Below are 12120 nucleotides of genomic sequence, written 5' to 3' on the forward strand. Positions count from 1 at the left end.
CAATAACTGTTATACACTTTGCATGCCTAAATAAAATAATAAACTTCCACCAATGGACGAAGTGGAATCTGGATTTAAAAATGCAAACTGAATGTGAATGAAAAAAAAAGAGAGAGAAACCTAATTAACCTAACAGGTAAAAAGAAAAAAAAGAAAGAAACCTTTTCCAATAACTCTTATGGTACAGACATACATCCTTAAATAAAATAGTAAACTTTCACCAGTAGACAAAGTGGAATCTGAATTGACAAATGCAAACTGAGTGTGAACATAAAAAGAGAATGAAACCAAATTAATCCATCTGACAAAAAGCAACCTTTTCCATGACTACATGACGGTCCTATTGTTATGGAGGCGGCATTTGTTCTGAGCTGTCATTGGATGAAGGATGTCCTCATAAAGATTAATGTCTTTAAGTGTGTGGTGTGCAGAATAGCAACATTCACTCTCACAATCTAGATTACTGCAATCCTGACCTCAAGGTCTGGGTAAAGCCCATTACACCTCTGTCTGCTAGAGAGGAACGCAGATGTACATCCTCCTCCTCATGATCAGCTGGGACTACTTCATCCTAAACACCTTATCTCCCATTATGGTTGCCGTTAAAGGAATCCTTGGGTCATTGGTCACCCAAAAATTGATTACGCACATTCACATTGTCTTCAGAAGTCATATGATAATGTGAAAAACAAACTAAAACTTTGTTCATCACTGATTATCTTCTGTCCCAGTCTGGATCATTACGTCAGTGAGTTCATTCAGGCTGGTTTTGTGAATCAGATGAATTGAAAATGATTCATTTTGCTCTTTTTCTGATAAAAAGCTATCTTGTGGTGTTTTTCAAATGTTTTCCGTCTTTAAAAGCTTCAGTTCCCTTTTGTTATCAATTTTTCCTTTAGTTACAATCTAAAAAAGAAGATTTAAACAGATTGTTTCGAACAAACGTCTGCTTAGTTTGCAAATCTGTCCAATTCAAACCACTTTTAATGTAGCAAAAACAGATGGGCAGTATTGAATTTGTTATTGTTTTCTGATGGATTGGTGGACAGGAAGAGGAAGGGAAGGATGTGAAGGATGAAAAAAAAGAGAGAGGATTACCCATGTCCCTGTTTCTCTCTCAAAGCCCATTATAGGACCCAGCCAAAGAGAAGCTTCTGCTGCAGAGAAGAAGGGAAAAAGATAAATACGTGGTCAGAAATGAACACTCATCAATCGCCAAATGCAAGAAAAGTCGGCTGATAGTTTTATTAGAAACATAATATTCAACTGTAAGAACACAATGTTGGAATGACCATCTGACCCTCGATGGTGTTAATCATGTGAACTTTTCAAATACACACACAAACTGTTTACTGAAGCAAACATCTGTCAAGACTCGCGTTTACCTCATTGGAAAATGTAGCATCAGAAGTTTATCTAGGAGGCCTCAAGTTTGTTTTTCCTCCAGAACGTTTAGACACGTGCGGTGTGGTCCAGAAGTCTGAGACCACTGGTGAAAAGGCTTCTATTCTTCATTTGTTCCTAATTTAATATAAAAAAAATTCAGCGCAAATTATATTATAATGCACAACCTGATGATTTTTGCCCCAAAGAACATCCTGTGTGCTTCCATGGAAGAAAGAACATCTGACCTTTTGCACGAAGGCATTTCTGATTGGTTAATACACATCTGTCTCTCTCCTTCAGTCGTGCTGTCCAGCGATGATGAAGGAGCCGATGAGATGAATGACGTGTCTGGGAGTTTGCAAGAGCAGCGGATCTCTGAGGGGATCAGGGACGCTCAGGTAACGGGTAACGAATGGGTGTAGATTTAGAATATATGCCCCTACTGACTGCATGTCATAAACATTTACATTTATTCATTTAACACTTGCTTTTATCCAACGCAAATTACGAATGATAAATGTTTAATGCTGTTTGTGGTTATGCACTCGCAGAAGTCACTTAATAATTTATTCATAAGTCAAACTCAGATGGGATGCTAAACTAAAATCATTTATATTGACATTTATTAATTATTAAAAGATCACCTACATGTCAAAAACTGGTGAAATACTGATTTTCAGGCTAGTGGAAAAAACGTGTGAAATCAAGTCCGCAAAGTGTGGGTGAAGTTGTTTTATTATTGAATTATTGAGTTTTTACTTTTCCTGCGCTTTGGCGTAAATGTAGAATATATAATTTGTGTTCTGAATTAAATGTCACATTTTAGTTTTCTCAAAATGGAACTGAATACATTTACATTAGAATATAAAAATTAAGTAAAAATAAAAAATAAAATAAAAAAGATAAACCATGATTATTAAAATATTTTAATTAGTGCTGTCAAACGATTAATTGCGATTAATCACATCCAAAATAAAAGTTTTTATTTTGAAAATATTTACATGTAATTTATATTATATATAAATATATTTAATATATAAATGTAACATATTTTTCTTAAATATATACATGCATGGTTGTGTGAACAGACTTTTATTTTGGATGTGATTAATCGTTTGACAGCACTAATTTTAATCATGTGGTAGTCCAAGTGATACGTGTTGTTTGTTTGTTTTTTATTATTAAAATAAAATCATTATACTAACATGCAGATATGTTTATATTTCAACACCTTAACACATTAAAATTGCAAATAAATAAATTAAATAAAAAAATAAGAGTTTTTGCACTGTATGAAATAAACAAGGGCTATATACAAATCAGATTTTTTTTTTTTTTTTTTAGATGTTTTTATTATGTGTCCCAAAGGTAGACAAGAACAAGGACTCACCAAGGCTGCATTTATTTGATCATAAATACAGTAATATTGTGAAATATTGTTACAATTTAAAATAACTGCTTTCTATCTTAAAATATTTTCAAATATAATTTATTCCTGTTATGCAAAGCATCATTACTCCAGTTTCCATGTCACATGATCCTTCAGAAATTATTCTAATATGCTGATTTGCTGCTCAAGAAACATTTATTATTATTATCAATGTTGAAAACAGTTGTGCGGCTTATTTTTTTGGTGGAAACCATGATACTTTTAAGATTCAAATAGAAAGAAAAGATAATTTATTTGAAACGGAAATCTTTTTTTAACATTATAAATGTCTTTACTGTCACTGTTTATTAATTTAATGCATCCTTTCTGAATAAAATAATTAAGTTCTTATTGACCTCAAATGTTTTTTTTTTGTGATCAACTTTTTTTTTTTTTTTTTTTCAAATCAACAAAACAACATCCACTCAAACAAACAACAGGGAGGGGGGAACAACAGACACACTATCAACAATTTCAATTTCAATCTGTAGTAAAAAGGACAAAACAGAATTCCATTGACAACAATTGGACATTCCCAAAACATGTGGAGAAAAGTACCTGCTGATACAGTGTTACAGATATGACAGTTATAGGTTGATTGCAGTTTCATTTTAAACTTCTTGTAAGGAGTTATGTATGCTCAATGGATGACTTTGAAATGGATAAGATGATGAGCCAAGTTTTTAGAAGTTAAGATTAGATTAGATCACACCCTCTCCCAGTCGACCGATAAATCAAAATCTGTTAATTCACGATTTCAGAAAGATTTAATAGAAAGAGACTTTGCAGTGTGATCATTAAGCTTACTATATATTAAAGAAATGGATGGCTGACCAGAGGGTGGTGCGATCCAATCCTATATAGGATGAGAGGAAATTGGGGATGCCCAGGGAACTCCATAGGCTTTGAGAGCAGAACGTAACTGAAAAAAGACAAAACATGATGATGCTGGTAAACAAAACTTAGTTCTTAGTTCTTGAAGTGAGCAGAGTCCCCTGGTTATCATGTAAGTCACTGCATGTGTTTCTGCCCAATGGGCTGGACAAATGGCAGATTTCAACATAAAAAATTTGTTAAAAAACATTTAAAAAAGTTGTGCCATAAGGGTGTGTTGTTACAAAATTTGAAAGGTGCTCCAATCAGACGTTCCACCCTTTTTAGAAAAAAAAAAGTGAAGTCCTTAGATGTAGTATTCTGGATTCTCCAAAGATCGGTTACATTAAGTTCAGTGATAAATTTATTCAATAACTTAGAGGATGGATTAGCTGTAGTATCAGGGTGAGATTTATCCAACCCCAAATTTTTGAAAGGTAGTGTATAAATATTTTTTCTCCTAATCAATGTGGAATGGAAAACTGTTACATCTTTGACTGATCTTCAAATGTCCTTATCATTATTAAAATCCAACTCGCGCCATTTGGATAAAGCTTTTGTGTCCTCGAGAATCAGTCTCGTTTGAAGAAGCTTTGAAACTTTGCCGAAGGACTATGCTAAACAAATGTTGACTCATTTCAACTTATCTTCATGCACAGCTGTCTTTTGAAGCCTAGATTTGATCAGTATGTCTGTGGAGTTTTGGGTTCGCCCTTGTTTACAACTATTCATCAAATCCTTTCAACGAATTTACTTTGTCAGAATCGTTAGTTTTGTTTGTCCAAGCTGGACACATCTTCAATTTGCGTTATTTTTTTGTGACCGTAGAACAAATTCAATATGGCACCCTGGTATGAGAGGCTTCTAGCTTTGGTATGCAGCGTTTTGGATTTGCTCTCTATTCTGAAGTAGAAACGTCTTTGAGAGAAGCGTTCGGGCTCTTGATCACAGGGTTGGGATGTTTGAGGATGATAATAGCAATGCGACTCAGGTGTTTCTTAATATCAGTTGGTGTGTGTTCACTTTCAGCCTGGCATGCAAACGAAATGAGAAACATGTTTATAAAAAGTGTATTCTGTTGGTTTTCATTACGTCCAAGAAAAACGAAGACCAAAAATTCAATATTGTATATTAAAAGCATTGATTATTATTACATAATTGTGTCGATGCATGAACGTGATCAAAAGTGACACATGTATAATGTTAAAAAATTAAATAAATGTTTTTCTTTTGAGCCTTCTGTTCATTAAAGAAAGCTGAAAAAAATTGCATATTAAGCAGCACAACTGATTTTAACTTTGATAATAAGCAATGATTCTTGAGCATAAAATCAGAATATTAGAATGACTTCTAAAGGATCATGTATATTACTGTTTTTACTGTAGTTTTGATCAAATAGGCTGTGTATTTAAGAAAAAAAATGTTAGAAATTCATGTTTTTATAATAATTTGACCAAATTATAGTTATTTACTTATTAAAATTAAATTATTAATGTTTGAGTAAATTGTGGTAATTTACAAACAAACACAAATAAAAAAAAACTAATGTTACTATATATTGAGGAACATGTTTTGTCCCTAGAATGAGTCAAATAATAATAAAATAATAATTATACAATTTTCCCAAACCATTATGTTGTCACCTCTATTTACTCATGTTCTATGTATTTTTCTTTAAAGTTTTTAAAATCCTGAGGCATATTTCTGCTCAAATATTTGTATATATACTGTTGCTGTCAAAATTAGCGCGCTAATGCAGGCAATTAATTTTTCCAGTTTAAAAATATTTAACGCAGTTAACGCAGGTGCAGAGCTAGTGTTGGCCACCGCACGCACAAATACAGTGGCGTGCTGTAGCCTGTATCATTTCATATTTAAGTGCCCCTATTATGGGTAATGAAATGTTCATATTTTGGTTTTGGGAGTCCCCAACAACAGGTTGACATGCATGCAAGGTCAAAAAACAATTTCATTGTCTTATAATATGCATTTATTTTTACGTTACTTGCTCAACGACTCCCAAACGATTCGCTCAACGACTAATTTTTCCAAACCCCTCCTTTGTGTGACGCTAATCTGCTGTGGTTGGTCCGATTGGTCTCATTTTCGTTTCATCATGCCTGTAATGCCTGATAAAGCAGCGTTTGTGAGCGCAGTGCTGCTTTGTGTACAGCTTTACCGGGGAAACAGCTATTTTACCGCTTTAAAAGCGGCACCTAGTGGTAAAGAATGAATTTGCATTTTCATTCAGACCAAGGTGAAAAGACCAACAAGTGGGCGGGCAATATGAAACGGCTTGGGATTCGCTTTAAAAATGACTCATTTCTATGATTCCGAGTCGACTCTTTCTTTTGAGAGACAATAACTTTATACACGGTGCATTTTCAGATTTAAAACTTTGCAGGATGTTTTCATTCACTTAGAGCTGTGTTGCATACTGCATGAAAGGTAATTTTAAAAAATCCATAATAGGGGCACTTTAGAGCGTAAGTGAAACTACGAGCATGCATGTCCGATCCGCATCACATTCAGCAGCGGCAGCTCTTAAAGTAATAGCAGCCAAATAACCTAATAACACAGCAACAACAAAGAACAAATGAAAAGAGGAAATCAATAACTTTTGTAGCTTTAAGGGTTCATCTATATTTAATTTAGAATTTAGTGTTTGATAACTTGATTCAATATCTGTATATTTCCTACTTGCTGAAGGGTACAGCTAAATATGACATGTATTATAATGGGTTTATATGAAGATTGTTTTAAGTTCACCTAAATTAGAAGTTGTTATTCTTAAAGTCTAATAAATGATAAAATTGATGGCTCTCAATTATACTGTAATGTTAGTATAGTCAGTAGTTAAATATTAGGGGGGAGGGGGAACAATTTTATAGAGAAATCAGTAGTATTGGTATCAGTGAGATAAAAAAATTGCCTTCATTCATAAAGATATTATTAAACAAATATTAAAAATACTGTCTTATATTGTTTCTACATTAATTTGAAGACTGAATATAAGATTATTGCAATATAAAAGTATATTTAACAACTTTAATGTTAGGTGGGATTAATCCTGATTATTTCAGAAAAAAATGTGTGATTTAATAAGTACATTTTTTTTAAATGTAAAATTTTTCAAGTTAATTGACAGCACAACTTCTCTTCTTCATGCTTCAGTCAGGGAACCAAAAGAGCCCAAAGACAAACGCAGGAGGTGAAAGATCAGCGACCAAAGTAGAAGTGCCTTCCATCATAGAACTGGACTTCAGCAGGCTCCATTACGACACAATTGAGGTGCAGGCCAACGGGACAATTGTGGTAAGAGAAGCTTATGCTGAAAATATTATTTATAGTTGTATTAAATTATAAAAGTGGTTCAGCAGTGGCCTCAAACCCACTAGATTTTACATCAGTCTGAAGATCTCTTATCTGGTCACATTGAATTAGGCCTCTCGGTTCCATCTTCCAGATCTGGCCGGATGAGTTTCCAACACATGGTTCCAGCTCTTTCATTCAGCCAATCACGCAGTTTGATTTTTGTTGTTGTTTGTATAATGAAGGACATCTGTTATTCCAGTATTTTAATTGGCCGTTCCTGCTACAAACCACAATGCAACAGCTAGCCGACATTGGGCTGCAGATGTGATTAAGAGACCAACGAAAGTTTGTTTGCCAGAAAATTCCGAAAGTTAAAGCCGAAACACTGCGGAGCAGCTGAAAGCCGTGTTTATTAGAACAACAACGATGGCTATAACCTAAACTGGCCCTGACACGGAGTACAGCACAGCTTATCACTGTTTGTCCAGCAATGCTTCAAAAGCACATAACAGGGGCTTTTCTGCTCTCTTTTTACGAGCCGTTAAGCAAGAGTTCTGCTCTCCTGGAGGGGGCTGCTCATTTAGGATGTGTTTAATGAGCGTAGCTGGGGGGGGGCACGTGTGTAACGTGTGGATGTGATTAAAAGGTCAGTATCTCCTGTTCCAAAACCTCTTTTAAAGGGATAGTTGACCCAAAAATGAAAATTTGATGTTTATCTGCTTACCCCCAGGGCATCCAAGATGTAGGTGACTTTGTTTCTTCAGTAGAATACAAACGAAGATTTTTAACTCAAATCGTTGCAGTCTGTTAGTCCTATAATGCCCATAAATGGGCACACAATCTTTGAGAGAAAAAAAAAAAACATACACACACACACATCCAAATTAAACCTTGCAGCTCGTGACGATACATTGATGTCCTAAGACACGAAACGATCGGTTTGTGCGAGAAACTGAGCAGTATTTATATAATTTTTTTACCTCGGATACACCACAATGTCCAACCATTCTAAGCTCATCCACAACATCGGGCGTGCGACGCGTCAACGGCTCTGGAACATAGATATATATACATGGATATATACGTAGATCCTTACGTATCACGGCCCATAGAAACTGTCACTAATGAGGCATGTATATATATCTATGTGCCAGAGCAGGTTGACGAGTCACATGCTGAATGTTGTGACAGTCGGACATTGAGGTTTATCAGAGGTAAAAAATGATATAAATACTGTTCAGTTTCTTGCACAAACCGATCGTTTCGTGTCTTAGGACATCAATGTATCGTCACGAGCTGCAAGGTTTCATTTGAATTTGTCTGTGCATGTTTTTTTTTTTTCTCTCAGAGATTCTGTGCCCATTGAGTGGCATTATATGACTGACAGACTGCAACGGTTTGAGTTAAAAACCTTCGTTTGTGTTCTACTGAAGAAACAAAGTCACCTACATCTTGAATGCCCTGGGGGTAAGCAGATAAACATCAAATATTCATTTTTGGGTGAACTATCCCTTTAACCTTGTAAAGCAAATGATCTCTAAAGAACCTTGTTTTCTATTTTCTCTTTTTATATATATGAAATTATTTTTTTTTTTTCATAAATATAATTGTATACATGAATATTAATAAATACTGTAGTATATTAAAAAAAGTATGTACATTATTGTGAAAAACAATCTTTTCAGTTTTTTTAATGCCAAAATAAAAATAGTTTTAATGCAAAAACAGTTTCAGTGCGAAAACAGAGTGAAACAATGTTGTAAATAAATAATATAAATATAATTGTGTGCATGTATATTAAATATGTATAATAAATATTCTAATATATGAAAATAAAGATTTACTTTGTTAAAGGAACAATTATTTATTTATTTTTCAAGTTTTAATGCCAAAATAAAAATAGTTTTAATGCAAAAATAGTTTCAGTGCGAACAGGGTGCAACAATGTTGGAAATATATACATACAATTGAATGCATGTTTATTAAATATGTATTATAAATAATCTAATTATATATATTTTTAAAATAAAGAAAATAACAAATACACTACTGTGAATAATAATAATAATAATAATAATATTATTATACATAAAAATCATGAAGAAAAATATGGTGGACAAAATGATAATTATTTTATTTACAGAATTTTATTTTTTTTAATTTTTTTTTAGTGTAAAATATAATACAAGCATTCAATATTTATATGTGTGATTATTTTGCTTGATGGCTGGTCAATTGATTCATGATTCAATGGTTTTCAATGCACAAGCGATTTGTTTTTTTTTTTTTTTTTTTTTTTTTGCAAATTTAAAATGATTCAGTACAATACACAATTCTTTGTTCTCATCAGTTTGCACATTGATTTTCATCTAAATTATATCATCACTTGAATTTTGTACACTAACAATTCAATTCTTTTGCATTTTAACTTCATTAATGGCAGACACAAACTTTCAAGATTTAAAAGTCATATTTCAAGATTGATACATAAGGCTGGTAGGATTTTTAATCAAGAAAATGAGCACTATTTTGCAAGTCTCTATTATAAATTGTATGCTATACAATAATATTCATATTGCATAGATATTTATCACGCTTACTGTGGTATGTTTTGTGTATTTCCTGTCTATGTAGACCGTTCCAAATCAGTCTCTTATGGGGTTGGTTTCAGTAAGTATGCTGCCTTTGAAAAAACTGCCAATGTAGACAGCAAGAACGCTGATTTTTGGAACAGAGAGGAAGTGTCAAGCGTTTGTTGTCTTTATCAGAACGAATCCCAGCAGGAACATCCTCTGTTCTGGTTTGGGTTCATTGACCACTGTGACTGTGTTCTTTTCTGCTTTTCCATCTGTGGCAGAAAGACTCTTTTATATCTTCAATCTGTTAAATATCTGGTGGTGAACAGACTTTGTCGTCAGCAGTTTAAGAGACTGCCAACCCTTTGTTATCCCATCCATGTTTGGCTTTTGTCTTAATGTGATGTTTTCTTTCTCTTTTTCTTTTATAGATCACAGATGAAGGCATCTCTGTACCACTGAAAGGTATTTACAACTAATAATCTATTTTTCTCCTTTTTTCTTTTAAACAATAAATATTGGGGTTTGAGAAATAAGGAAAGAGAATGAACCTAGAAAGTCATCTGACCAATAAAGTGGACCATAAATCTTTCTTTTTTTTTTTTTTTTTTGTTCTCCCCATCTGAGTTCTGTTATATCAGGGCTCAACAATAAGAACTAGCTTTATATTTAATTATTTGAAAACATATTTACATCTTATTACATATATATGTTTGTGTATATATATATATATGTATATATCAGTGGCGGGCCGTACATTTCACACCTTGGCCTTCAGTGGCATCCTACATGAATTAATACACCTCTTAATACCATCATAATGATGCCACGGCTATAGAAACCATAAATATTACACACAAATGCAGGTATCTTATGTAGCGAGAATGAATGCTATTACTAAAGCAAGAAACACAATTAACACAATTCAACTAATGTTAGTTGTCGCAACTGCGCAATGCATCATCTCTAGCTGAGGCATTAATCTGACAAAATGAAACAAATATAGTCCACCCGATGCTCTTACAGACATGTATTAACTCAAACGTATTTATACCTTACAGATAACATTGGTATAAAACAAATAAGGCAATTACATGTGTTTTAAAGTTGACCTAACAATTTAACGTCGCTCTGCCTGTGGGCTGCGGGAGGAAAATACTAGTTTGCACAGCTTTACTGGGAAAGCGAGCAAGTAACATTAAAAAAATTCATACAAGACGATGAAGAAAAGCGTATACATGTGTTTTAACGTACCCCTGTGACTCTCATCTTCACGCCGAGTCTCCCCGTCGGTCTGCCGGAGGAAGAGACCAGTTAATGCAGCTCGACATGGGAAACTGAGATATTCTTACGGAAACTTAAACCTCGCTTTATATCTCGCAAATAACATCAGAATACAACTCATAAAGCAATAAAAAGTCAAAAATGAAATATAACCTACCATATTCTAGTAGTTTTTCATCTTCACAAGTCTTCACAGCGCCGGTGCTGAGGAGGTGTGTGGTTGTTTTTCGCGGTCAGTTAGTACTTTAATATTTAGATTTACAGAAGGCGAATATTTTTCAGAATGCACTGAAAATATACAATAACGCACTGTACACAGCATATACGGTAATAAACCTGAGAAACAGTAATAATATTGTCAAAACAAAAATGGTTTCAGTGATGCTGTTTGCTAGCTTTGACTAGTACACTCTCTGAGCATCCAATCAAAGGACGAGAAAATGCTGACGCTATCGTAAGCCTGCTAGATGGCCCTGGTGCTGCCAACTTAAAATCTGATTGGTTAAAACAACAGTTTCATTGCCATTGATTTTAAGATGCAGACGCCTGCACTGTTGATTCTGAAGGCCTTAGGCAGATTTCTTTGACCCTGGCAACACGATTGCTGAAATATGATTGAATAAAAGCTCTAATATAAACATACACTATTGGAAGCAGCACAACCAAGAGAAAAGCTATGAAATGAAGAGAATAGACTATTGGAAATAATTTAATACACATACATGGAAAAAAAAATATTAAAACTAAGTCAGTGATTCTGATAATGTTTAGGCCAGCAGAGAAGGCTTTGCTGGCCCTGACGGCCCACCACGGTAGGTGTGTGTGTGTGTGTGTGTATATATATATATATATATATATATATATATATATATATATATATATATATATATATATATATATATTTATTTGTGTGCATACTATAATTGTATACATACATTAAAATAATTGTAAAAATATATTTTTCAATTTTGTGTGTCTGTGCATTTAATTATACAAGATTTTAAAACTTATATTTTTAGAATTAAAGAAAAACGACAAGTTTAATTATAAATGTCCATAAAAGGATTTAATAGTATGAAATATTATATTTAATAATTAACTAATAAATAATATTTCTATCTAAATATGTAAATAATAACAATTTTAAAATAAATATAAAACATACATCTAATAAAGTAAACTGTAAATATTATAAATGTGCCAAATTGAATAATATATTACATCTAATTATACAGAATTAAAAATAAAATTGTTATA

The 12120-nt window shown here is 33.2% G+C and overlaps 1 protein-coding gene across 3 annotated transcripts in view; it reads left to right on the plus strand.

Moving 5' to 3' along the window:
- senp7b (SUMO specific peptidase 7b) overlaps window positions 1-12120 on the plus strand; it is a 47925-nt gene that overhangs the window by 10553 nt on the left and 25252 nt on the right. For all 3 annotated transcript variants that reach the window (XM_058760461.1, XM_058760463.1, XM_058760462.1), the window contains exons 8-10: window positions 1687-1784; window positions 6863-7003; window positions 10011-10044. In XM_058760461.1, the coding sequence (XP_058616444.1) occupies window positions 1687-1784; window positions 6863-7003; window positions 10011-10044 (273 nt within the window). The remainder of the gene's footprint in view (window positions 1-1686; window positions 1785-6862; window positions 7004-10010; window positions 10045-12120) is intronic.

This window comes from Onychostoma macrolepis, chromosome 22, assembly GCF_012432095.1.
Source record: "Onychostoma macrolepis isolate SWU-2019 chromosome 22, ASM1243209v1, whole genome shotgun sequence".
In the NCBI taxonomy this organism is placed as follows: Eukaryota; Metazoa; Chordata; class Actinopteri; order Cypriniformes; family Cyprinidae; genus Onychostoma; species Onychostoma macrolepis.